The 27045-nt window shown below is 41.3% G+C and overlaps 1 protein-coding gene across 1 annotated transcript in view; it reads right to left on the bottom strand.

Moving 5' to 3' along the window:
* Positions 1 to 27045, bottom strand: part of LOC106585352 (transmembrane channel-like protein 2-B) — a 47796-nt gene that overhangs the window by 1754 nt on the left and 18997 nt on the right. The window contains exons 4-20 of the mRNA XM_045706625.1: positions 21795 to 22268; positions 12829 to 12978; positions 12279 to 12369; positions 9535 to 9616; positions 9327 to 9433; positions 9064 to 9162; positions 7810 to 7952; positions 7547 to 7694; positions 7110 to 7304; positions 6510 to 6689; positions 6207 to 6365; positions 5860 to 5988; positions 5364 to 5431; positions 5027 to 5266; positions 4828 to 4953; positions 4649 to 4727; positions 4354 to 4480 (exon numbers count right to left, since the gene is read on the bottom strand). Of these exons, the coding sequence (XP_045562581.1) occupies positions 4354 to 4480; positions 4649 to 4727; positions 4828 to 4953; positions 5027 to 5266; positions 5364 to 5431; positions 5860 to 5988; positions 6207 to 6365; positions 6510 to 6689; positions 7110 to 7304; positions 7547 to 7694; positions 7810 to 7952; positions 9064 to 9162; positions 9327 to 9433; positions 9535 to 9616; positions 12279 to 12369; positions 12829 to 12978; positions 21795 to 22268 (2597 nt within the window). The remainder of the gene's footprint in view (positions 1 to 4353; positions 4481 to 4648; positions 4728 to 4827; positions 4954 to 5026; positions 5267 to 5363; positions 5432 to 5859; positions 5989 to 6206; positions 6366 to 6509; positions 6690 to 7109; positions 7305 to 7546; positions 7695 to 7809; positions 7953 to 9063; positions 9163 to 9326; positions 9434 to 9534; positions 9617 to 12278; positions 12370 to 12828; positions 12979 to 21794; positions 22269 to 27045) is intronic.

Below are 27045 nucleotides of genomic sequence, written 5' to 3'. Positions count from 1 at the left end.
CATGGATGGAGATAGGGATTTGGACTTGTAGTTTTACTTAATTCTCCATAATGACCAATGATTATAACGGCGATTGGGATCCGACTATAAATTCATATATTATGCCCCTGGCCTGAGAGGCTTGAAGTTCAATATGTAGCTAGATGTAGTAGGCTAATGTTAACTAGCTGGCTCATTGTTGCCAATAAAAGAAAGTTAGCCTTGCGAGCAAGCATTTTAGTCAGGCAGTCTAGGACAATACAAACTAAAAGTGTGTCCTGTATGACAGGCTAATAGACCGTTTTGGCAACATGAAGGAAAGGAGGATGGCATTGGCATTTCTCTACAAGTAGGGTGAGTCAACATGTTTTTTCTACTTATGCACAAACACACACACACACACACACACACACACACACACACACACACACACACACACACACACACACACACACACACACACACACACACACACACACACACACACACACACACACACACACACACACACACACACACACACACACACACAGGAATCAGTAACATGGACAGCCACCTGATATTTAGCTTACATCAATTGGACTAAATTGTTTTGGGAATCTAGTTGTCACTGTATTAGACTAAGCATAATTGATTTGATTGATGATGTTGAAGTTGAAATAGGGCTGTTTTCTTTGTGACTTGCGATAACTGTTCAAAATCAATAGCTGTTTAGTAGCCCGAAAATGTCGGAAACATTAACTTCATTGACCTTCCTGTAGGCCATGTAACTGTTTGTTACGTGCAATATGCATATGCATTGTGGACTCCACCTGAACTATGTTGCTCTCCGTTTTGTGATTAAACAAAGGTGTTGTTGAATTCATTGTCCCACTCTTCTTATTGGCTCGACCTTAGGCCTATATATCACGGTGGCAAGGCATACAGTGCCTTCAGAAAGTATTCAGACACCTTGACTTTTTCCACATTTTGTTAAGTTACAGCTTATTCTAAAATTGATTAAATAAATAAAAATCCTCAGCAATCTACACACAATAACTCAAAATGGCAAAGAGAAAACAGGTCTTTAGACATTTTTGCAAATTTGTAAAACAGAAACACCTTATTTATATAAGTATTCAGACCCTTTGCTCTGAGACTCGAAATTGAGCTCAGGTGCATCCTGTTTCTAAAATTTGATTGCAGTCCACCTGTGGTAAATTCAATTGAATGGACATGATTTGGAAAGGCACACACCTGTCTGTATAAGGGCTCACAGTTGACAGTGCATGTCAGAGTAAAAACAAAGCCATGAGGTCAAAGGAATTGTCCGTAGAGATTCGAAAGAGGATTGTGTCGAGGCACAGATCTGGGGAAGGGTATCAAAACATTTCTTCTGCATTGAAGGTGGCCAAGAACACAGTGGCCTCCATCATTCTTAAATGGATGAAGTTTGGAACCACCAAGACTCTTCCTAGAGCTGGCCGCCCGCCCAAACTGAGCAATTGGGGGAGAAGGGCTTTGGTCAGGGAGGTGACCAAGAACTCGATGGTCACCCTGACAGAGCTCTAGAGTTCCTCTGTGGAGATGGGGGAACCTTCCTGAAGGACAACCATCTCTGCATCACTCCACCAATCAGGCCTTTATGGTAGAATGACCAGACAGAAGCCACTCCTCAGTAAAAAGTACATGCCAGCCTGCTTGGAGTTTTCCAAAAGGCACCTAAAGACTCTCAGACCATGAGAAACAATATTCTCTGGTCTGATGAAACCAAGATTAAACTCTTTGGCCTGAATCCCAAATGTCACGTCTGGCACCATCCCTACGGTGAAGCATGGTGGTGGCAGCATCATGCTGTGGGGATGTTTTTTAGGGACTGGGAGACTAGTCAAGATCGAGTGAAAAATTAAAGGACCAAAGTACAGACAGATCCTTGATGAAAATCTGCTCCAGAGCACTCAGGACCTCAGACTGGGGCGAAGGTTCACCTTCCAACAGGACAGCCAAGACAACGCAGGAGTGGCTTTGGGACAAGTCTCTGAATGTCCTTTAGTGGCCCAGCCAGAGCCTGGAGTTGAACTGATCGTACATCTCTGGAGAGACCTGAAAATAGCTGTGCAGCAACGTTCCCCATCCAACCTGACAGAGCTTGAGAGGTTCGGCAGAGAAGAATGGGAGAAACTCCCCAAATACAGGTGTGCCAATCTTGTAGCGTCATACCCAAGAAGACTCAATGCTGTAATTGCTACCAAAGCTGCTTCAACAAAGTACTGAGTAAAGGGTCTGAATACTTACGTAAATGTAAAATTTCAGTTTTTATTTTTAATACATTTGTACAAATTTCTAAAAACCTGTTTTTGCTTTGTCATTATGGGGTATTGTGTGTAGATTGATGAGGGAAAAAAACATGTACCGTAATTTCCGGACTATTAAGCGCACCTGAATATAAGCCGCACCCACTGAATTTATTTTTTTTATTTATTTTGAACATAAATTAGCCGCACATGTCTATAAGCCACAGGTGCCTACCGGTACATTGAAACAAATTAACTTTACACAGGCTTTAACGAAACACGGCTTGTAACAAAAATTAATAGGCTTTAACGAAACACGGCTTGTAACAAAAAATAAATAGGCTTTAACGAAACACGGCTTGTAACAAAAAATAAAAAATTAGCAGTAAGCTTTAGTTGTCTTTTTGCACTGAGTCAATTCCTCACGCTGCTGTTTCCAACGTCTTATCATCGACTCATTAAGACCAAGCTCCCGTGCAGCAGCTCTATTTTCTTTTCCAACAGCCAGATCAATCGCATTCAACTTGAAAGCCGCATCATATGCATTTCTCTGTGTCTTTGCCAGGATGAGGGTGACACAATGACTACTGTAATTAGAATGATGGGAAGTTTGAGAGCGCTCAATTTAATCTAAACAGTAAACAAAAAAGTTGTTTGACCTTAACCCGTTCGGCAATTTCATTGGTCTAATGAAAGCTTCATGCCGGCAAAAAACTGAGCACGTCACAGAATGTGTTTTTTTGGAGAAAAATAAATTCAAAGCGGGAAAAATCCATATATTAGCCGCGTCATTGTTTAAGCCGCGAGGTTCAAAGCCTGGGAAAAAAGTTGCGGCTTATAGTCCGGAATTTACGGTAATCCATTTTAGAATAAGGCTGTAACGTAACAAAATGTGGAAAAAGTCAAGGGGTCTGAATACTTTCTGAAAGAACGGTATAAACTAACAGGTGTTCGAGCAAATAATGCATCATCACAACCCATAGGTTGCAATATGGCATTTTTTCTTTCTTCCCCAGTGATTTTACCCACGCATCGCTACTGTGATACTCAGTGGTGTGTTGTGTTGGATTTGCCCAAAACATAACGCTTTGTATTCAGGACATAAAGTTAATTTATTTGCCACATTTTTTGCAGTTTTACTTTAGTGGCTTATTGCAAACAGGATCCATGTTTTGGAATATTTATATTCTGTACAGGCTTCCTTCTTTTCACTCAGTCATTTAGGTTAATGGAGTAACTACAATGTTGTTGAGCCTTCCTCAGTTTTCTCCTATCACAGCCATTCAACTCTGTAACTGTTTTAAAGTCACCATGGTGAGATCTCTAAGCGGTTTCCTTCCTCTCCGGCAACTGAGTTAGGAAGGACGCCTGCATCTTTGTAGTGACTGTGTGTGTTGATTCACCATCCAAAGTGTAATTAATAACTTCAACATGCTCAAAATATTCAATGTCTGCTTTTTTATTTTTACTCATCTACCAATAGGTACCCTTCTTTGCGAGGCATTGGAAAACCTTTCTGGTCATTGGGGTTTAATCTGTGTTTGAAATTCACTGCTCGACTGAGAGACTTACAGATAATTGTATGTGTGGGGTACAGAGATGAGGTAGGCATTCAAAAATCATGTTAAACACTATTATTGCACAGAGAGTGAGTCCATGCAACTTATTATGTGACTTGGTAATCAAATGTTTACTCCTGAATTGATTTAGACTTGCCAAAACAAAGGGGTTGAATACTTACTGAAGTGAGACATTTCAGCTTTTCACTATTAATTAATTTGCTTAAAAAAATGTAAAACATAATTCCACTTTGACATTATGGGGTATTGTGTGTAGGCCAGTGACACAAAATCTCAATTTAATCCATTTTAAATTTAGGCTGTAACACAACAAAATGTGGAAAAAGTCCAAGTCGTGTGAATACTTTTTGACAGCTCTGCTTAGGAATGATATTATGATACAATTCACTCAAAACAAACTCTTTCTTCTATTGTTCTTTGAAGTGGGTTCACATTTTTTTCTTAATGCCAAAAAAACATCTAACCACCAGGTGGCGCTGAGTGGAGATGGTAGGAAGGTAGAGTAGGCTATATGAACTGACCTGGTGGGGGTGCTTCTTCCGCAGGAGGGGGGATTAGAGAGCGGTTGGGAAGAAGGCCAACCAGGTCATGCATCACCTGGTTGGTACTCTCCTTGTTGTTTCTCCGGTTCTTCTCCTCATCTCTAGCCTAAACACAACCACATATTGTACTGTCGGTGTTGCTGTATTCATATTTACACACCACCTCAGCATTACTTACATGCATTTAACTTACAGTACTGAATAACATGTCATTATTTACAGTATAGGATTTAAGTCATGAGAGACGGCAACTCAGTTGCTCATGGTCATTTACCATTTGCATCTTCCTCTTCAGTTCCAGGTTGGCATTTTGATAGTTTTTGGAGGTCGCATTCAGATAGTAGATGGCCAACCTGACACAGGATCACAGAACTCTTGATATTATGAGCATGTGTATGTTGCTATGACCATATGCGTGTTTGCTTTAGTGTGTTTGTGTGTGTGTGTACATACACCATCAGCAGCACAGCTGGTATGATCAGCCCAGGATTAGTTGCGTAGGTGAAGATATTACCAATGAACGCTGGTAGGTCCTTCTCTATTGTCTCCATAACAACATCATACATTTGCGCCCTTCCACTAGTAGACAAGAAACCAGCATTAGATGTGTGCCTAGTGTGTATGTGTGCGTGTGTGTGTGCATGAGAGACACCTGAAGGGGCCACAGTCAGAGGAGGGTGGCAGGGTCATTATGGTGTAAACCACAGGCAGAAGGCTGAGAAAGAGCACCAGGAGGAGGAGGCCCATGTAGAAGTTGTTGGATTTGGAGGCCTTGAAGACCCTCTCATGGGGAACGTTACAGCTCATCACGGCCCAGCACTGGTAGTACATCGAGGAGAGGAGACGCAGGACGTTCAGCCCTACCAGGCCAGGGGCATAGAACGCACCCATCCTGAAACAAACACAGACACAGAAATATGTGATAAACACAACTTACAGGGTAAGTGGAAATGTGTTGATGGTTTATGTGGTGTCTCATATTTCCTCACCAAATCATTCCTTGATTGAAGATTAATCCAAGCACGTTGCCGCTGATGTCAAACTCTCCATAAGACGGCTAGAATCACATATATATATTTTAAATAGTGCAATGAATGATATAAATAATGTAAACGTAATTCTGTTCATCGTCCCCCCTTTCTCTCTCCCTCTTCCTCTCTCTCAGTAATTAACTTCCCAGGGCAGTGTCCTGTGTCTTGGTGAATGTGAAGGATCACCTATCGTGCCAGATGTCACTGTGTGGTATCAAGTTTACTTGTTCTCACACATACAATAAGCAAAGAAAAACAAAGTAAAGAGCAATATAGTAGTGCTGGATTGTATTGATAGTGAGTAACTATACCTTGTTACCATACTACCATACATGTTAATACCACTTTATCCCATACTGTAATGTAAAGTGCTACCAAAATGTCTTACGATACAATGGGAACACACACACAGTAGAACAGTAGTTAAGTTATGCTTCGGAAGCCTAGCACGTACAAATCCAGCCTCCAGGTCCCAGCACCAGCAGTAGTTGAGGAAACGCACAATCACGGCTCGCACAAAGTCACCAATGAGGATGGTCAGATATGTCACCTGGATGTCAGAGACGGTGAGCTTCACAAACTCCTAGAGGGGCAGCACAGAAGGGAAACTAAACATGAAATGCCCAGCATGTCACACAGCCTCAGTCTCATCACTGGTGCATAATGACAGGAACTTTATGGGCTGCCCAGGTCAGGTGGAGGAAAAACCAGGAGGAAAAACAAAAGAATAAAAACGGTGGTCTGCCACCGCTATGTTCAGTGATAAAGGGAAAACGGAGGAAGAACACGGGTCGTCCTCACTATGCCAACGTCGGTCTCCCAGCACGGCCCTCTGATGACATCAGCAGGAGGGATCTCCGGAGGGGGGATGTCAGTAGTGTTGTGGTAGGTGCTGTAGTTGGCATAGTACTCCTTCAGACCCCAGATAGTGGCATTCTTAATATTCTTCTCCTGTTCCAACTGTACACATGTTAACACACAAAGACAGGTTCAGGTCAGTAAGTAAAATATACATTCATACAATATGTACTGAACACACACACAGGTGAATAAACACACAAACATCCATTTGCAGGTACATAACACTGACACATTGTCTGGTACCTTTTCGTTGACATCATCAAACAGGGCGAACAGGAAGGTGTAGAGGTTCCCGAGGAACAGGGCAAAGATGCGGCCCAGCTGCCACTTGAGGGCGATACGAGGGTGGTACTCCTCCAGCTCAGCGATAGTCTCAAAGAGAGGGGGGCACACCAGCCCCAGCAGTGACATCACAACCTCCACCTGGAAAGTAAAACACAACCAATCACCAGGATGAAGACAGAAAAAATACTTTAATAAATAAGCATTAAATAGTGAACGTACTATTGTTAAATTAGTATATCATTATAAAGATGTATTAGCATTTATAAGCATTATAAGCATTACATTCATAAACATGTATAACATGTATCATAACATTTATAAACATGTAATAATTTTTAGCAGCTTATTCATGAAAGTTATTAAGTGTAACCCAACTGTGGTATGATATATATTTTTTATAAATGTTATAATTTTGACTATCATGACAACCCAGATAATAGCACAACAACCTACAACTGAAGAAAACAGGACAAACACCAAATGTACATTTCTGGCTCACTCCTTTTGACTAGATGAAACATAGCACAGCATGTATCTGATCATAACAACTCAACCTGCCTCGTTCTTTTCATACCAGGAGAGCGTATTCTGATCTAGTTTTGCAAAGTCCTGAGACCTCTTGACCACAAAATAGATGAGGAAGCCACTGCCCCCCAGGCTGCAGAGAATGAAAAGGTTGGCTAGAACCCGCAGGAACCTCCGCAAGTGGATGTTCTCATCCTTCTGGTTCTCCTGTTCGTCTACTATGGATTCCTACTGAGAACAGTCAATTAGTGAGAAACACAGTCGATACTATGGTTGAAAATAGTAAGTGTCTAGGCCCGTACATGTAGTACATTTTTACATATATATGATTCTTGGGAGATTGAAGATTTTTAAAGATAAGAACAATGGATATTAGTTATGTCATAAACAACAGTATCTTGTGCCAAGCTAGTGGAAGGTCGGTATACTAGCTATGGATAGGCCTAAGTGTTATCTGCTGCTGTGTTTACCTTAAAGCTGGTGGTGATGGAGGCATACTTGTTGTCAGCTGTCTCTGGGTTTCCAATGAGGTAATCCCAGCTGGTGAACATCTTAAAGGCGAAGGTAAACTGTCCATCGTCCCCACCATCTCCTCCCTCATCCGAGTTACGGGCCATCCTGATGGGGGGGGTGTTGCTGGCATCAATATTTCAGATACTGTTTGTGTGTATGTGGATTAGTTTGTATTTACTTTGTGCATATGTGTACGTTCACGTGTGTGTGTTTTACCCACGTTCTAATGACCACCATCAGGCTGTAGCCGAAGATGCCAACACCGACCAGTAGGTAGGACAGTGGCAGTCTGAACTGGAGGAGTCCGATGGTGCGTTCGTCATTATAGTAGCCATAGAACAGAATAGAGTACTTGCAGTAGCCCTGGTGAAATTAAGAAAAAGAATCATGTTCATATGCAAGTCATTCATCCGAATTTAAGCTGACAGTGACAAGTACAATTGACATACTGAAAATGTGTTACACTTTAAAGGACCCCCCATAACAAGTTGCCGCCACTATTTCGACGCCGTTTCCTGTCCGAAGAATGACGAAGGCTACTTACACATATTCAGAAATTGAAATATACATATTCATTGAATTGATAGGCTACAATAGCTTTGCTCATAATCATTCATGCCGCAAATGACATGTAACATGTAACTATAAGTTTCTTGAATTTTCTTTTGCGGGTTCCTTTGCATTATCTGAACAGCCACTTGTGGGTTCTAGCTATCGTTACACAAATCAAAGCATTCATCTTCGGGGGGAATACATAATAACGGTGAAGACATCAAAACTATGAAATAATACATATGGAATCATGTAGTAACCAAAAAAAGTGTTCAACAAATCAAAATATATTTTATATTAATTATTATTCAAAGTAGCCACCCAATGCCTTGATGACAGCTTTGCACACTCTTGGCATTTTCTCAACCAGCTGCTCAGGCAGCCAAGTGGACACAAGGCTGTTTGGCTCATCTCAGTCGCAAAGAGGAATAACTTTGCAGCTGTTTCTGATTAATAAATAATGCCACGCTGGTGGGTGGTAACATTCAAGTAAAACCCAGCCCTGAAACTAAACGTAGGCTGAAAATAATTTGATTGTCCTATAGGATTTGTACGAAGTGGGCAGTACGGATTTGTCACTTCAAGCCCGAATATATAATACTTTGACTAAAACGACGACTTATTGACTTAAATTGTTGTGCAACATCATGGGTAAGCTCTGGCCATCGTCTTTCAGCTTGAAAAAGTGGATTTCTACTGGTGTGGATGTTTAGGTACAATACAGGTATAATGAAATATGATGCTGTTATTCATGAACATGTTTGACCCCTAATGTCTTAAAATCAATCATTTAAAAGTACTGTATGTACTGTAACACATTTTATGTATGTTTGTTTCATATGTACAATCATATGAAATAAACCTGAACCTTAAGTAAACTAAACAAGGTGTTTAAATATGGCATCACTCCAAAGATCCTCACTCCAAAATCAAGGAGGACGGAGTAGTCCATGGCTTTGGCCTGCTGCGCTCTGGGAACAGTTTTCCTGGGTATAGACCCATACGGAAGACCCATCATCACCTCCAGACAGAAAGAAAGGAAAAATGAAAGGGAAGTGGGGAAAAGACTGTAAGAATGAGACAGTGAGTCCCTCCTTCGATATCTCTCCATATGCTGACCAAATGTACTGCAAATATTTTGCAAAACAATGTGCTTTTATGTGCTTAAGGGAAAAAGCTGCTCACCTCTGGGAGAACAACAAGACCAAACATTAACCCAAACAGGACCAGGTTTAGACCGTACATCCACCGCAAGAAGATGAAGTAAGAAGCCACAGATGACCCAAAGTGACCTGAGGGTTAGAGTTCAAACTCCAAAAGTTACATAATGAATAGATAGAACTACATTACATGAACAAGACAGAAACTCATAGCTTTAAATAATGGTACCCACTCTCAACCTCTTTAATCTTTCTTTCCCATGGAATACAGGCTGTTTTGAAATTGTCAAAGTCACGGTTGAACTTGATCATTTTCTGAAACAAAAAAGGTTAAGAGAGAATATTTGAAAATAAAAGTTTATCACAGAAGTACTGTGTAGTTCCTGATGAGAAAAAATCATGAAGATTATGGTGCACTTATGATTTAACCCTTAGCCTACAATTTCTGTGCTCCAGCGGAAATCAAATTAACATAATAAAAAAATCCCCATCAAAATCCGTCTCTTTAAGCTAGAGATATCAGTTTTTGCATGGGCTGCGTCTCAATCCACCACATCTGCCGACATGATTGCAGAGAAGGTGGCAGAGATAGAGTGGTGTTTGTCAGACCATGTGACATCCCGAAACTTCAGAACATACTTCCTTTCGATTATTTTTTTCAATGTTTCATCCAATATATATATTTTTTTAAATAAAAAGCCAAATCAAATAGCTAAATGATCCTTGGTATTACATCTTAAAACAATTCCATATGTTAGTGTAGACCCCCCGTCCCCCCTTTCCCATCCCCGTCCCCTGGTTTAGACAGGGCTTAGACTCTTAGAGGGTTAAATGTGTATTTTACATGCCATATCAAATAACATCAAATAACAGGTGTAGACCTTACAGTAAAAATACTTACAAGCCCTTAACCAACAATGCCGTTTTAAGAAAAAGATGTGTTAAGTAAATAATAGATAAGTAAAAAACGAAATAGTAAATAATTAAAGAGCAGCAGTAAAATAACAGTAGCGAGGCTATATACAAGGTGTACTGGTACAGAGTCAACGTGCGGGGGCACAGGTTAGTCGAGGTAATTGAGGTAATATGTACATGTAAGTAGAGTTAAAGTGACTATGCATAGATAATGAACAGAGAGTAGCAGCAGCGTAAAAAGAGGGGGGGTGGGGGCAATGCAAATAGTCTGGGTAGCCATTTGATTAGCTGTTCAGGAGTCTCATGGCTTGGGGATAGAAGCTGTTAAGAAGCCTTTTGGACCTAGATTTGTCGCTCCAGTACCGCTTGCAGTGCGGTAGTAGAGAGAACAGTCTATGACAGTCTGTGGCTGGAGTCTTTGACCATTTTTAGGGCCTTCCCCTGACACCTGGTATAGAGGTCCTGGATGGCAGGAAGCTTGGCCCCAGTGATGTTCTGGGCAATACGCATAACCCTCTGTAGTGCCTTGTGGCCGGAGGCCGAGCGGTTGCCATACCAGGCGGTGTTGCAACGAGTTAGGATGCTCTCGATGGTGCAGCTGTAGAACCTTTTGAGGATCTGAGGACCCATGCCAAATCTTTTCATTTTCCTGAGGGGGAATAGGCTTTGTCGTGCCCTCTTCACGACTGTCTTGGTGTGTTTGGACCATGTTAGTTTGCTGGTGATTTGGACATCAAGGAACTTGAAGCTCTCAACCTGCTCCATAACAGCCCCTTCGATGAGAATGGGAGTGTGCTCAGTCCTCTTTTTCCTGTAGTCCACAATCATCTCCTTTGTCTTGATCACATTGAGGGAGAGGTTGTTATCCTGGCATCACACGGCCAGGTCTCTGACCTCCTCCCTATAGGCTGTCTCATCGTTGTCGGAGATCAGGCCTACCACTGTTGTGTCGTCAGCAAACTTAATGACGCTGTTGGAGTCGTGCCTACAGCAGAGGACTGAGCACGCACCCCTGAGGGGTCCCCGTGTTGAGGATCAGTGTGGCAGATGTGTTGTTATTTTTTTACATTGTATTTAACCTTTATTTAACTAAGCAAGCCAGTTAAGAACAAATTCTTATTTACAATGACGGCCTACCGGGGAACAGTGGGTTAAATGCCTTGTTCAGGGGCAGAACGACAGATTTCTACTTTGTCAGCTCGGGGATTCAATCCAGCAACCTTTCAGTTATTGGCCCAATGCTCTAATCACTAGGTTACCTAACCTTACCACCTGGGGGAGGCCAATCAGGAAGTCCAGGATCCAGTTGCAGAGGGAGCTGTTTAATCCTTAGCTTAGTGATGAGCTTGAGGGCACTATGGTGTTGAACACTGAGCTGTAGTCAATGAATAGCATTCTCACATGTCCAGGTAGGAAAGGGCAGTGTGGAGTGGAATAGAGATTACATCATCTGTGGATCTGTTGGGGCAGTATGCAAATTGGAGTGGGTCTAGGGTTTCTGGGATAATGGTGTTGATGTTAGCTATGACCATCCTTTCAAATCACTCCATGGCTACAGAAGTGAGTGCTACGTGTTGGTAGTCATTTAGGCAGGTTACCTTAGTGTTCTTGGGGACAGGGACTATGGTGGTCTGCTTGAAACATGTTGGTATTACAGACTCAGTCAGGGACAGGTTGAAAATGTCAGTGAAGACACTTGCCAATTGGTCAGCTCATGCTCGGAGTTCACGTCCTGGTAATCCGTCTGGCCCTGCGGCCTTGTGAATGTTGACCTGTTTAAAGGATTTACTTACATCGGCTATGGAGAGCGTGATCACACAGTCATCCGGAACAGCTGATGCTCTCATGCACGCGTCAGTGTTGCTTGCCTCGAAGCGAGCATAGAAGTAATTTAGCTCGTCTAGTAGGCTCGTGTCACTGGGCAGCTAACTTAAGTCTTAACATATTGAAGTTATAAATGCATAATTTGTGTGAATTATTCATAATGATTCAGTAGGACATAACTATTCTTTAAGACTGTGGACTCAGTTGTCAAGTTAACACTTGGCCTAGGAAAAGTTACCTTAGCCATTATGACTTTGTAGGCGTAGAGCTTCCTCCCTTTGCCCTTTCCCAGAGCCCCCTCAAACTTCTCCACAAACGCCTGGCATTCCCTACAATTCAAACCCACAAAGAATAATGACCCATCAACCAACAAAAAGTATCAATCACTGGTTTGATAAACCACCCACCAATAAATCAGTTAGAAGCTGGTCAAAGAACATCAATCAGCAAAGCCAATGCACAGAACTCGTAAATAGTTCAAAGGGTAATGGACAATCTATCTACTTTGTCGTTCCATAAATTAATTAAAGTATTTCACAAAATAAATGGACATTGGATCAGGCAATGTAGCATCAAAGACAAAATTATATTTGAATTGAATTTTTTTTTAAATAAGATGACATCACAAGTGATACATGAGTTATTGTATAAGCCTTAAGGAATGTGTAAAGTACTGTAGTTAAAGAAAAAAGAGAAAACAGCACAGCAAGAGCAAGTCCCTATGTGAAGGCAATCAGCCAATGGGAAATCAGTGGAGGAATACACATGATGGTGGCCATTTTGTTTACTTGAGGAGTTTAAGCCTTCTCTTCATGCGCCACGGTTTGTTCCTTAGAGTGGCTATCAGCTTCTTCTTCTCCTCCACCTCTTCCTTCTGAGCAGCCATCTCCCCCTCTGACAGAGAATCCTCGTCCCCTGACTCGCCTGAAGAAGAAGAGCTATCAGAAGAAAGAGCTGTTACCAAGCACCAGGGGTCAAGTCAGGGTCAACCATGTGTCAACCAGAGTAGAGTTATAGCTCCGGTCAGACTGTCTTTGCTAATAGTGGGCTGTGTGGCCAGAGGCTTTACACAGTGCCCAATTATCATGGTACAAACTTTGAACTAGTCACATTATGTTGAAATGCATCTGGCAGACCAACAGAAAATACAAAAAGAGAACATTGCTTTGGCAATGTAAGCATATGTTTCCCATGCCAATAAAGCCCTTAAATGTAATTGAATTGAATTGAAATGAGGAGACAAAAGGGGACATATGCAAGTCAAATAACATATCCTAAAATAGTCCAGTAACCTGGTCCTCCCATCGACCCAACCAGACACGAACTCAAACCCCATTCTGACCATGTAATCCCTCAACTCAATGTTATGAACCAACACTACCCCATGATTGAGCCAGCACAAATACCACTACAACCCAACTCTATTCTGGTGAAAAATACTGTTTATGCATTACCAAAACTTTAGTGGGGACATTTTGAGAATGTTAAAATGGTTTGACACTTTTGACAGAGGTTCCCAGGGATGACACAAGGGATGTCCCATCACATGACTATACGTTTTCTCCAATTAACATTTAGTTAACACATTCTAGAAACCTTGAAAACGACCATAATTGGATTATTTCCCCAAACGTTCTTATAACCATTACAGCATCTCCTTCTACTAATGTTTATCAAATATTTTTTTCTGTATTTAAAAAATAAATAAATCAGGAATGTTGTCATGCTAAAGTTAGCTGGAAACCAATTGGACTTAACTGGGACTCAATTGGAACGTTACATTATAGGACCGTTCACTGTTTGCTGGGATGAGACATATTTCTCAAAGTATCAAGTTTTAATATCCCCATAGCCCAATAGCCTAAAATCCAGAATCATGTAAAATGTGGGTTTATGTTTTGAAATAAAAATGTGTTTAGAGTTTAAAAGCGGATTGTAAAAGTTTGTAGATGGTTTATAAGTGGTTTATAGATATTTTATTAGTTTAAAGTAGGGATGCACGATATATCGGAATCGGCCGATATTATCTAAAAATGCCAACATCGGCATCGGCCCGATGTCTAGTTTAATGCCGATGTGCAAAACCGATGTCAAAGCTGACGTGCATACCTATACACGCCATGAAAAATACATCACTACACAGAAAAGTACTAAGCGCACGCTTCCAACAACTAAACAAGTTTAAGTCCAGCAGTCATTTGAAAGATTAAGGACATTTCAGCTAGACAACTCAAAGGCGAAATAATTTAACGCCAAGACAATGGAATTCATTGCCCTTGACAATCAACCATGCTCTGTCATGGATGATGTTGGCTTCGCCGACTGGTCGAGCCCTGGTACACACTATTTCGTACTGGATTTCGTACTGAGGAAAGCCGTATTGCATGCTCAAGAATGTGCTGGTTCTCGTGCCGCTGCTGCCATTTCCATGGCATTTGAGAACATGTTTGAAACTTGGAAACATGAACACTCCTGACTCCATTTGAACAACTGACTCGAGAACTAAGCTCAACTGCGTCTGCAACAGACGTGATACCCATTGAAACTGCTCAACAAAACTGCCAACAGACCGTGGGGTTAAAACTTACAAAAGTACTCGAGGCTGTGAACAAGTGATTCGGTGGCATTCTCTCTGAGCCTCTGTACTGTGTCGCCACCATGCTCGGTGCTAGGTACAAGGACCGTTACTTCGATGCAGACAAGAATCAGAGCTTATGTGAAATATTACAATCACAGCTGGACAAGATGGAAACGGACACAGTGACAGTGCGCACCGAGGAAGAGAGGCCACGGACAGACAGAGCTGAAACTTCACTGCCCCACAGTGACTGTACGTACATACCCCAACCAGAAGCCATGGATTACAAGCAACATTTACACTGAGCTAAAGGGTAGAGCTGCCGCTTTCAAGGAGCGGGACTCTAACCCGGAAGCTTATAAGAAATCCCGGTATGCCCTCCGACGAACTATCAAACAGGCAAAGTGTCAATACAGGTCTCACGTCCTGACCATAGCAAGATGTGATTTTCTATGGTAGAGTAGGTCAGGGCGTGACAGGGGGTGTTTGTGTTTTTCTATGTTTTCTATTTCTATGTGTAAGTTCTAGTTTTTCTATTTCTATGTTGTTGTTTTTTGGGTTGATCTCCAATTGGAGGCAGCTGGTCCTCGTTACCACTGATTGGAGAACATATTTAAGTAGGGTTTTTTCTTCCTGGGTTTTGTGGGTGATTATATTTTGAGTAGTGTTTGTTTCTCTTTGTGTCACGGTTTGTTGTTTTGTCAAGTCAGTTATTTATGTATTGCAAAGTTTCAAGGATTTAATAAAATGTGGAACTACAACCACGCTGCACTTTGGTCCGCTCCTTTCGACAGCCGTGACAACAGGACTAAGATCGAGTTCTACTACACCGGCTCCGACGCTCGTCGGATATGGCAGGGCTTGAAACTATTACAGACTACAAAGGGAAGCACAGCCGAGAGCTGCCCAGTGACACGAGCCTACCAGACGAGCTAAATACCTTCGATGCTCGCTTCGATGCAAGTAACACTGAAACATGCATGAGAGCATCAACTGTTCCGGATGACTGTGTGATCACGCTCTCCGCAGCCAATAAGACCTTTAAATAGGTCAACATTCACAAGTCCGCTAGGCCAGACGGATTACCAGGACGTGGACTCCGAGCATGCGCTGACCAATTGGCAAGTGTCTTCACTGACATTTTCAACCTCTCTCTGTCTGAGTCTGTAATACCAACATGTTTCAAGCAGACCACCATAGTCCCTGTGCCCAAGAACACTAAGGTAATCTGCATAAATGACTACCGACCCGTAGCACTCACGTCTGTAGCCATGTTATGCTTTGAAAGGCTGGTAATGGCTCACATCAACACCATTATCCCAGAAACCCTAGACCCACTCCAATTTGCATACCGCACCAACAGATCCACAGATGATGCAGTCTCTATTGCACTCCACACTGCCCTTTCCTACCTGGACAAAAGGAACACCTATGTGAGAATGATATTCACGACTGAACAAATGAACAACGAAACAGCACAGCAAGTGAAAGAAATAGGTTTTGATGATAATGTTTTACTGGTAATGGTGACATACGTAAATGCCAACTAAATAACTTTTTGGTCAGTGTGTGTGTGTGTGTGTGTGTGTGTGTGTGTGTGTGTGTGTGTGTGTGTGTGTGTGTGTGTGTGTGTGTGTGTGTGTGTGAGACCTTTATTTAACTAGGCAAGTCAGAACTTCTTAGAGCTAGGGTCCTTTTTTCAGAATTTCTGCTTGACTGACGTGCCCAAAGTAGACTGCCTGTTACTCAGGCCCAGAAGCCAGGATATGCATCTAATTGGTAGCATTGGATAGAAAACACTTTGAAGTTTGTAGAAATGTTAAAGAATGTATGAGACTATAACACAATTGATATGGTAGGAGAAAATCCAAAGAAAAACCAACCGGAAATTAGTTTTTTCTTTAGATCCCATGCACTTTCAATGGAAAGCTATGGGTCCTATGCAATTCCAGCTCCCAGATTGCAATTCCTATGGCTTCCACTAGATGTCAAAATTCTTTGTTTAAGGTTTCAGGCTTGTTTCTTCGAAAACGAGGAAGAATTTTGAGTTTTGGTGCAGGGAGTTACAGTTGGAAGTCAGTCTGTGGGCGCGCGACGAAGAGGACACACACTTGCTAATTTTACTTTTCTATTGAACATACCTCTTTCCGAATGAAATATTATAGTTTATTTACATTTTAGGGTACCTGAGGATTATATAGAAATGTAGTTTGACTTGTTTTAACCTCTCTGGTATCATTGGGACGCTAGCATCCCACCTCGACAACAGCCAGTGAAATTGCAGGACACCAAATTCAAACAACAGAAATCCGATAATTAAAATTCCTCAAACATACAAGTATTATACACCATTTTAAAGATAAACTTCTTGTTAACCTGTTAGGGCTAGGGGGCAGTATTTACACGGCCGGATAAAAAACGTACCCGATTTAATCTGGTTATTACTACTGCCCAGAAACTAGAATATGCATATAATTATTGGCTTTGGATAGAAAACACCCTAAAGTTTCTAAAACTGTTTGAATGGTGTCTGTGAGTATAACAGAACTCATATGGCAGGCAAAAACCTGAGAAGATTCTGTACAGGAAGTGCCCTCTCTGACCATTCCTTGGGCTTCTTGACTCTTCCCGGTCGGAATATTATCGGTTTTTTACGAGAAAAATGGCATAAAAATTGATTTTAAACAGCGGTTGACATGCTTCGAAGTACGGTAATGGAATATTTAGACATTTTTTGTCACGAAATGCGTCGTGCGTGTCACCCTTCTTTACCATTCGGATAGTGTCTTGAACGCACGAACAAAACAGAGGATATTTGAACATAACTATGGATTATTTTGAACCAAACCAACATTTGTTATTGAAGTAGAAGTCCTGGGAGTGCATTCTGACGAAGACAGCAAAGGTAATAAAATTTTTCTTATAGTAAATCTGATTTTGGTGAGTGCTAAACTTGCTGGGTGTCTAAATAGCTAGCCCTGTGATGCCGGGCTATCTACTGAGAATATTGCAAAATGTGCTTTCACCGAAAAGCTATTTTAAAATCGGACATAGCGAGTGCATAGAGGAGTTCTGTATCTATAATTCTTAAAATAATTGTTATGTTTTTTTGTGAACGTTTATCGTGAGTAATTTAGTAAATTCACCGGAAGTTTGCGGTGGGTATGCTAGTTCTGAACGTCACATGCTAATGTAAAAAGCTGGTTTTTGATATAAATATGAACAAAACATGCATGTATTGTATAACATAATGTCCTAGGGTTGTCATCTGATGAAGATCATCAAAGGTTAGTGCTGCATTTAGCTGTGGTTTGGGTTTATGTGACATTATATGCTAGCTTGAAAAATGGGTGTCTGATTATTTCTGGCTGGGTACTCTGCTTACATAATCTAATGTTTTGCTTTCGTTGTAAAGCCTTTTTGAAATCGGACAGTGTAGTTAGATTAACGAGAGTCTTGTCTTTAAAATGGTGTAAAATAGTCATATGTTTGAGAAATTGAAGTAATAGCATTTCTAAGGTATTTGAATAACGCGCCATGGGATTCAACTGGCTGTTGAGTAGGTGGGACGATTTTGTCCCGCCGACCCTAGAGAGGTTAACAATAATTTAATATTTTAACCAATATAAGATACTTGTATGTGCATAAATGTTTAATATTACGATTATTTATTTGAATTGCGCACCCTCCAATTTCACCGGATGTTGTCGACAGGTGTCTCGCTGACGGGACGCCTAGCCCTAAATTTAAGATCAAATTCTTATTTACAATGACGGCCTACCCTGGCCAAACCTGGATGACGCTGGGCCAATTGTGCCCCGCCCTATGGGACTCCCAATCACGGCCAGATGTGATACAGCCTGGATTCGAACCAGGGACTGTAGTGACGCATCTTGCACTGAGATGCAGTGCCTTAGACCGCTGCGTCCATGTGTGTGTGTTAACTATTTAACTGTACTAGAATGCTTAAAAGGCAGCAAAAAAATTAAATATCGGTTATCGGTATCGTTTTTTTTTTGGCAAGGAACATTTCTGATATCGGTATCGGCCAAAAATGTCATATCGGTGCATCCCTAGTTTAAAGATATATAATATACAGTAGCATAGCACACACCCCCGCAGCCCACACCCCCGCAGCCCACACGAGGTGGGAAGGCCCCCTAAAGCTCGGAGGCCCTGCCCAGATAGCATATGAGCACATAATAGGCTATAGCATATTGTTTTCAATTACAGGAAATTAGCTTTAAATCTGCAACATTTTCTCTCAGCCTCATGGCAAAATGTGCAGAATTTTAGGAAATTAGCTTTAAAAAGGCAACATTTCATAATTTCATCATATATATGTATGTGTATATATATATATATATATATATATATATGTATGTGTATGTATGTATGTATGTATGTATGTATGTATGTATGTATGTATGTATGTATGTATGTATGTATGTATGTATATATACACATACAGTGCATTCGGAAAGTATTCAGACCCCTTGATTTTTTCCACATTTTGTTACGTTACAGCCTTATTCTAAAATGGATTAAACATTTTCCTCATCAATCTACACACAATACCCCATAAAGACAAAGCGAAAACAGGTTTTTAGACATTTTTAGAAATGTATAAACATGTTAAAACAGAAACACCTTATTTACATAAGTATTCAGACCCTTATGCTATGAGACTCAAAATTAAGCTCAGGTGCATCCTGTTTCCATTGATCATCTTTGAGATGTTTCTACAACTTCATTTAAGTCCACTTGTAAATTCAATTGATTGGACATGATTTGGAAAGGCACACACCTGTCTATATCAGGTCCCACAGTTGACAGTGCATGTCAGAGCAAAAACCAAGCCATGACGTTGAAGGAATTGTCGATAGAGCTCTGAAACAGGATTGTGTCAAGGCACATATCTGGGGAAGGGTACTATCAAAATTCTGCAGCGTTAAAGGTCCCCAAGAACACAGTGGCCTCCATCATTCAGGCAGCCTGGCGTGTAGGAGAGTTGGCCCAGTTACCAAAGGGTTGCTGGATCAAATCCCCTAGCTGACAAGTTAAAATATCTGTTGTTCTAACCCTGAGCAAGGCAGTTAACCTACTGTTCCTCGGGCGCCGAAGACGTGGATGTCGATTAAGGCAGCCCTCCGCACCTCTCTGATTCAGGGGGGTTGGGTAAAATGCGGAAGATACATTTCAGTTGAATGTATTCAGTTGTGCAACTGACTAGGTATCCCCCTTTCCCATTCCTAAATGGAAGAAGTTTGCCACCACCAAGACTCTTCCTAGAGCTTCCTAGAGCTTGCCGCCCGATGGTTGCTCTGACAGAGCTCCAGAGTTCCTCTGTGGAGATGGGAGAACCTTACAGAAGGACAACCATCTCCACAAAACTCCACCAATCAGGCCTTTACGGCCTGATTGGTGGAGCCACTCCTCAGTAAAAGGCACTTGACAGGCCGCTTGGAGTTTACCAAAATAACTCTCAGATCATGAGAAACAAGATTCTCCGGTCTGATGAAACCAAGATTGAACTTTTTGACCTAAATGCCAAGCGTCACGTCTTAAGGAAACCTGTCATCATCCCTACGGTGAAGCATGGTGGTGGCAGCATCCTGCTGTGGGGATGTTTTTCAGTGGCAGGGACTGGGAGACTAGTCAGGATCGAAGGAAAGATGAACAGAGCAAAGTACAGAGAGATTCTTGATGAAAAGTTGCTTCAGAGTGCTCAGGACCTCAGACTGGGGCGACGGTTCACCTTCCAACAGGACAACGACCCTAAGCACACAGCCAAGACAATGCAGGAGTAGGGACAAGTCTCCGAATGTCCTTGAGTAGCCCAGCCAGAGCTCGGACTTGAACACGATCTAACATCCCTGGAGAGAACTGAAAATAGCTGTGCAGCGACACTCCCCATCCAACATGACAGAGCTTGAGACGATCTGCAGAGAAGAATTGGAGAAACTCTCCAAATACAGGTGTGCCACGCTTGTAGCGTCATACCCAAGAAGACTCAAGGCTGTAATCACTGCCAAAGGTGCTTCAACAAAGTTCTGAGTAAAGGGTCTGAATACTTATGCAAATGTGATATTTCAGTTGTTGTTTTTTTTCAATAAATTTGCAAAAAAGCCTGTTTTTGCTTTTTCATTATGGGATATTGTGTGTAGCTAGATGAGGGGGAAAAAATACATATTTTATTATAATGCTGTAACATAACAAAATGTGGAAAAAGTCAAGGGGTCTGAATACTTTCTTAATGCACTGTATATATACATATATATATATATATATATATATGCTGAGAGGAAATGTTGCCTTTTTATATATGTATCTTACAAATCAGTAATACACTATTATTATGGAAAAATTGCAAGATTGTTATAATGCTTTTATTGCATCGAACGGTTGTTTTATTCGACAGAATAGAGTATTCTGTTAACTATTGTGTGTGTGTTCTACTGATGATGGGCCTCTATGAGATAACACTGACAGAGGAGATTTACGATGTCTTTGGGTGATAAAACCTAAAGAGCATTCCAGAACATGAGTTAATGTTTCTGCTCTATCCCGTACCAGGGAGAGATGCTTCCAGTTTGGAGTCGGAGGGACAGACACTGGTCTATACAATGAAAACTGTTGACACAGCAGATGCTGTCTGCTATGTATTATAAGTATCTTTCATACAAATCTTAACCTTGTGACCCATTCTATATATCTGTTGTTCGTCATGTACGTTGAAAGGGGTGTATCTTGGCTATAAAAGACCTTTGTACTTTTGTCTCGCCATTCTCAACGGATCATTAGAAATGGTGAATCGTTGACAAGTCATTGCTATTGCAAAGCTCTCATTATTAAAGATTTAGTTTAAGTATAACTCTGACTTGTGTGATAAGTTTGTCTCTCCTCATTTGATAGTAAAGAAAAGAACCACCACATTGAAATAGTGTTATTGTGTGAAATGTATTGTTTCAGTGCTTGACAGATAGTGAGCTAAGGTCATTGTCGTTGCATTTTGTAACACTTTTGTGCAACCCTATAACCCAATTTCATGACTCAACTCCCTGAACTAATTAATCAATACAGTCTGTCAGACTCCTCCTTCATACATGAGGGTGTGTTGAACATGGAGATATGTGAGAGAGATGGCCCTCTCAAAGGATACTGCACCTGCTGTACTTTGCGTTCTTCATTTTCTTGTCTTTCTCGTTCCCTTTGTCCTTCACTCTTTTGCCTTTAACGTCACTTTTCCCTTTGGCATCGCCCTTCTTCTCCTTGTTCTGCCCTTCTTTCTGGTTCTTGCTAGTCCCTTTTCTGCCTTTCCTTTTCTTCCCTCGTTCTTCTTCCTCAGTCTCCTGCTTGACTGCCTTTTTCTTTCTGCCTGCAGCCTTTTGGCCCTTCCACTTGATGCTCTTCTCCTCTTCCTCATCCTCTTCCTCGCTGTCCTGGACCTTGGCCTTCTTCTTATGAGCCCTCTTCCCCTGTTCCTCGTCCTCCTCTTCCTCGCTGTCTTGGACCTTGGCCTTTTTCTTATGAGCCCTCTTCCTCTGTGCCTCGTCCTCCTCTTTCTCTTCCTCATCGCTGGTGGCCTGTTTGCCATTCCGTCCCCCGGCTCGTGGAGAGAGTTTGACTTTCCTGTTTCTGTCTCTCCACCTGATCTCATCTGACACACACACACACACACACACACACATACACACACACACACACACACACACACACACACACACACACACACACACACACACACACACACACACACACACTTATATATTTCATAGAAATAAAAACAGACAGACAAAGGCTCTGTATATCCATAAATGACATTAAAACCTGAACAATTAAACAAACATCTAAATCAGCCAGGTTGCCAGCCTCCCCATGGTTATTGCTAGTGGTGTAATGGAGGGTAAACGCAAGACAGTTGGGTAGAGGGCACGACAATGCCTATTCCCACTCAGGAGACTGAAAAGGTTTGGTATGGGTCCTCAGATCCTCAAAATGTTCCATAGCTGCACCATCGAGGGCATCCTGACTGGTTGCGTCACTGCTTGGTATGGCAACTGCTCGGCATCCAACCGCAAGGCGCTACAGAGGGTGGTGTGTACGGCCCAGTACATCACTGGGGCCAAGCTTTCTGCCAACCAGGACCTCTATACCAGGCGGTGTCAGAGGAAGGCCCTAAAAATTGTCAAAGACTCCAGCCACCCTAGTCATAGACTGTTCTCTCTGCTACTGCACGGCAAGGGGTACCGGCGGGGCTAATCTAGATCCAAAAGCTCCTTAACAGCTTCTACCCCCAAGCCATAAGACTGCTAAACAGTTAGCCAAATGGCTATCCAGACTATTTGCATTGACCCCCTTTTTTATGCTACTGACTGTTTTATCTATGCATGGTCACTTAACCCTTACATACAGTGGGGAGAACAAGTATTTGATACACTGCCGATTTTGCAGGTTTTCCTACTTACAAAGCATGTAGAGGTCTGTAATTTTTTATCATAGGTACACTTCAACCGTGAGAGATGGAATCTAAAACAAAAATCCAGAAAATCACATTGTATGATCTTTAAGTAATTAATTTGCATTTTATTGCATGACATAAGTATTTGATACATCAGAAAAGCAGAACTTAATATTTGGTACAGAAACCTTTGTTTGCAATTACAGAGATCATACGTTTCCTGTAGTTCTTGACCAGGTTTGCACACACTGCAGCAGGGATTTTGGCCCACTCCTCCATACAGACCTTCTCCAGATCCTTCAGGTTTAGGGGCTGTCGCTGGGCAATACGGACTTTCAGCTCCCTCCAAAGATTTTCTATTGGGTTCAGGTCTGGAGACTGGCTAGGCCACTCCAGGACCTTGAGATGCTTCTTACGGAGCCACTCCTTAGTTGCCCTGGCTGTGTGTTTCGGGTCGTTGTCATGCTGGAAGACCCAGCCACGACCCATCTTCAATGCTCTTACTGAGGGAAGGAGGTTGTTGGCCAAGATCTCGTGATACATGGCCCCATCCATCCTCCCCTCAATACGGTGCAGTCGTCCTGTCCCCTTTGCAGAAAAGCATCCCCAAAGAATGTTTCCACCTCCATGCTTCACTGTTGGGATGGTTTTCTTGGGGTTGTACTCATCATTCTTCTTCCTCCAAACACGGCGAGTGGAGTTTAGACCAAAAAGCTCTATTTTTGTCTCATCAGACCACATGACCACATTTTCTCTTGTCTTTTCCGGTGTCTTGTGTGAATTTAAATATGCTCTCTCTAATTCTCTCTTTCTCTTTCTTTCTTTCTCTCTCTCGGAGGACCTGAGCCCTAGGACCATGCCTCAGGACTACCTGGCTTGATGACTCCTTGCTGTCCCCAGTTCACCTGGCCGTGCTGCTGCTCCAGTTCCAACTGTTCTGCCTGCAGCTATGGAACCCTGACCTGTTCACCGGACGTGCTACCTGTCCCAGACCTGCTGTTTTCAACTCTCTAGAGACAGCAGGAGCGGTAGAGATACTCTCAAAGATCGGCTATGAAAAAGCCAACTGACACTTACTCTTGTGTTACTGACTTGTTTCACCCTCGACAACTACTATGATTATTATTATTATTCCTCATGATCATTGATGCCCCACGAGGTGAGATCTTGCATGGAGCCCCAGACCGAGGGTGATTGACCGTCATCTTGAACTTCTTCCATTTTCTAATAATTGCACCAACAGTTGTTGCCTTCTCACCAAGCTGCTTGCCTATTGTCCTGTAGAGGTTGGACAGGTTGGAGTCTGTTTGATTGAGTGTGGACAGGTGTCTTTTATACAGGTAACGAGTTCAAACAGGTGCAGTTAATACAGGTAATGAGTGGAGAACAGGAGGGCTTCTTAAAGAAAAACTAACAGGTCTGTGAGAGCCGGAATTCTTACTGGTTGGTAGGTGATCAAATACTTATGTCATGCAGTAAAATGCAAATTAATTACTTAAAAATCATACAATGTGATTTTCTGGATTTTTGTTTTAGATTCCGTCTCTCACAGTTGAAGTGTACCTATGATAAAAATTACAGACCTCTACATGCTTTGTAAGTAGGAAAACCTGCAAAATCGGCAGTGTATCAAATACTTGTTCTCCCCACTGTACATGTACATATTACCTCAATTATCTCGACTAACCTGTACCCCCGCACATCGGTACTGGTACCCCTGTATATAGCCTTGTTATTGTTATTTTATTGTGTTACTTTTTTTCTTATTTTAGTTTAGTTTACTTTTTATTTATTTATTTTTTAGCAAATATTTTCATACTTACTTTTTAAAAATCTGCCTTGTTGGTTAAGGGATTGTAAGCATTTCATGGTTAGGTCTACATCTGTTGTATGTTCCAAATAACACATTTTGATTTGATGATTTAGTTTACCCACCTTTTGTGGAAAAATGCATTGGAAGTACAGATGAAGGATCTTAATTTGAGTCAGTTTGCTACAGCATGAAAATAATCCTGCAGCAACAGGAAATGTGAATTATTATGTGGATTTAATGAATGGACATTTTTGTAGGAAAAATCAAGACAGAAATTTCTAAGTGGAAATTACAAACTTCATAAGCATTTTTAAACCTCAAATACACTACACATTTTAAATCTCCTGCATTGCAGGAAAGTTATCCTGTAACAGGGTGATCAAATTAAGATGTTACTTTTTTCACCGCTACTGGCAATTAGAGTTTTCCCACCTATTTCTTTTTACCACTACATCACTGGTTTATGACTATCCTAAAAGTCCCACTCCAGCCTCCCTAGAACATCATTTATCACCTATTTTATATAACCTTTATTTAACTAGGCAAGTCAGTTAAGAACAAATTCTTATTTACAATGACGGCCTACACTTACTTAACAAAAAGCACATCTCCATACGTGGTCCAGGTGTCCTCTGACATGGTACAAGTGAGGGGGTTGGGTCTTTCCTCTTTTTAGCCTTACATTTTTCCTCTATTGTTCCCGCAAGCAAGGGGGGAGGCCAATGACATCAGAGTGCACCATCAAACCAACTCCTTGAATTGCCAAATCCAATTTCGCAAATATGTCTAAAAAACACTATTTTGCTCAAAACATATATTTTTACCCTTAAGTGTGTGAACTTTACTGTATTGATATGTTGAATATCGTTATGCAACGGGAAAAGTTCAAAATTAGCTGGAGTGGGACTTGAATTCTTCGAGGTTATTGCATCCTTGAACTCATCATTTAGAATAGTAAATGTCATAATCTTTTACACAGTGTCTCCCCTTTAGAACGTCATATTTTCAGAATAACACATTATTCCAAAATCCGACATTTGCAGCTGTTGGACAATTAAACAAACAGGTAAACTCATACACACATAAACACACTGTCACGACTTCCGCCGAAGTCGGTCCCTGTCCTTGTTCGTTCGGCGGTGGACGACACCGGCCTTTTAGCCATTGCCGATCCACTTTTCATTTTCCATTTGTTTTGTCTTTGTTTTACACACCTGGTTTCAATCCCCCAATTACTTGTTCATTATTTAACCCTCTGTTCCCCCGTGTTTGTTTGTGAGTGATTGTTTGTATGTAATACGGTCCGTTATTGTGGGCTAGTTTATTGCATTTGTATTATTGATTCTTTGAGTAAATATCGTTGTTTACTCATATCTGCTGTCCTGCGCCTGACTCCTCTACACCAGCTACACACAGGCGTATTACACACACACACATCAAACACTTTCTCCTTCTTATGACTTACCCTCACTCCCACTGTCTAACTCTCCATCGATATCCATTCCCACTATAAAAAATATATATACATTGTCAGTCAAAAGCTCTACAAATATTGTGCTTTGTCTTTGAACCATGAAAAATCTCACAATCTTACTGTTTCATGTTTAACAGTATGGATTATGTTCCATGTTATAGTACATCTACAGATAGGATCTTAATTTGAGCACTCTTTTGTTGCTGAGAAATGCAAACTTGTAGTGTATTTGAGGTTTGAAAAGTATTTTAATGTTTGTAATTTCCACTTTGAAATTTCAGACTTGATTTGACCTAATGAAAAATGTATCAACCCCTTCAAAAATGTCCATTAATTATAATCCACATAATAATTTACATTTCTTGTTAATGCAGAATTATTTTCCTGTTGTAGAAAACTGGCTCAAAGTAAGATCTGTAGTAGTTAGTACATCTGTTCCATATTTACTACAAACACATCAAAGAAAGAGAAAAACTGAATACTCTTCAGTGTTCAAGAGAAATTCAAAAGAATAAATATTTCCACTCTGGAAAACAAAATGGATAAATCCTACCCACCCTCTTCCATTTTAATTGCAATGTCATTTTTCTTCCGAGGAGGCATTTTGGCTCAGTGTTGTCCTCTTATTAAGCTCTTCAGTTCAGCCTGCTCTCTCCTTCTCACGGCAGGTAGATCTCAG

The sequence above is a fragment of the Salmo salar genome, chromosome ssa24, assembly GCF_905237065.1.
Source record: "Salmo salar chromosome ssa24, Ssal_v3.1, whole genome shotgun sequence".
In the NCBI taxonomy this organism is placed as follows: Eukaryota; Metazoa; Chordata; class Actinopteri; order Salmoniformes; family Salmonidae; genus Salmo; species Salmo salar.
This window is presented reverse-complemented; position numbering and strand designations above follow the sequence as displayed.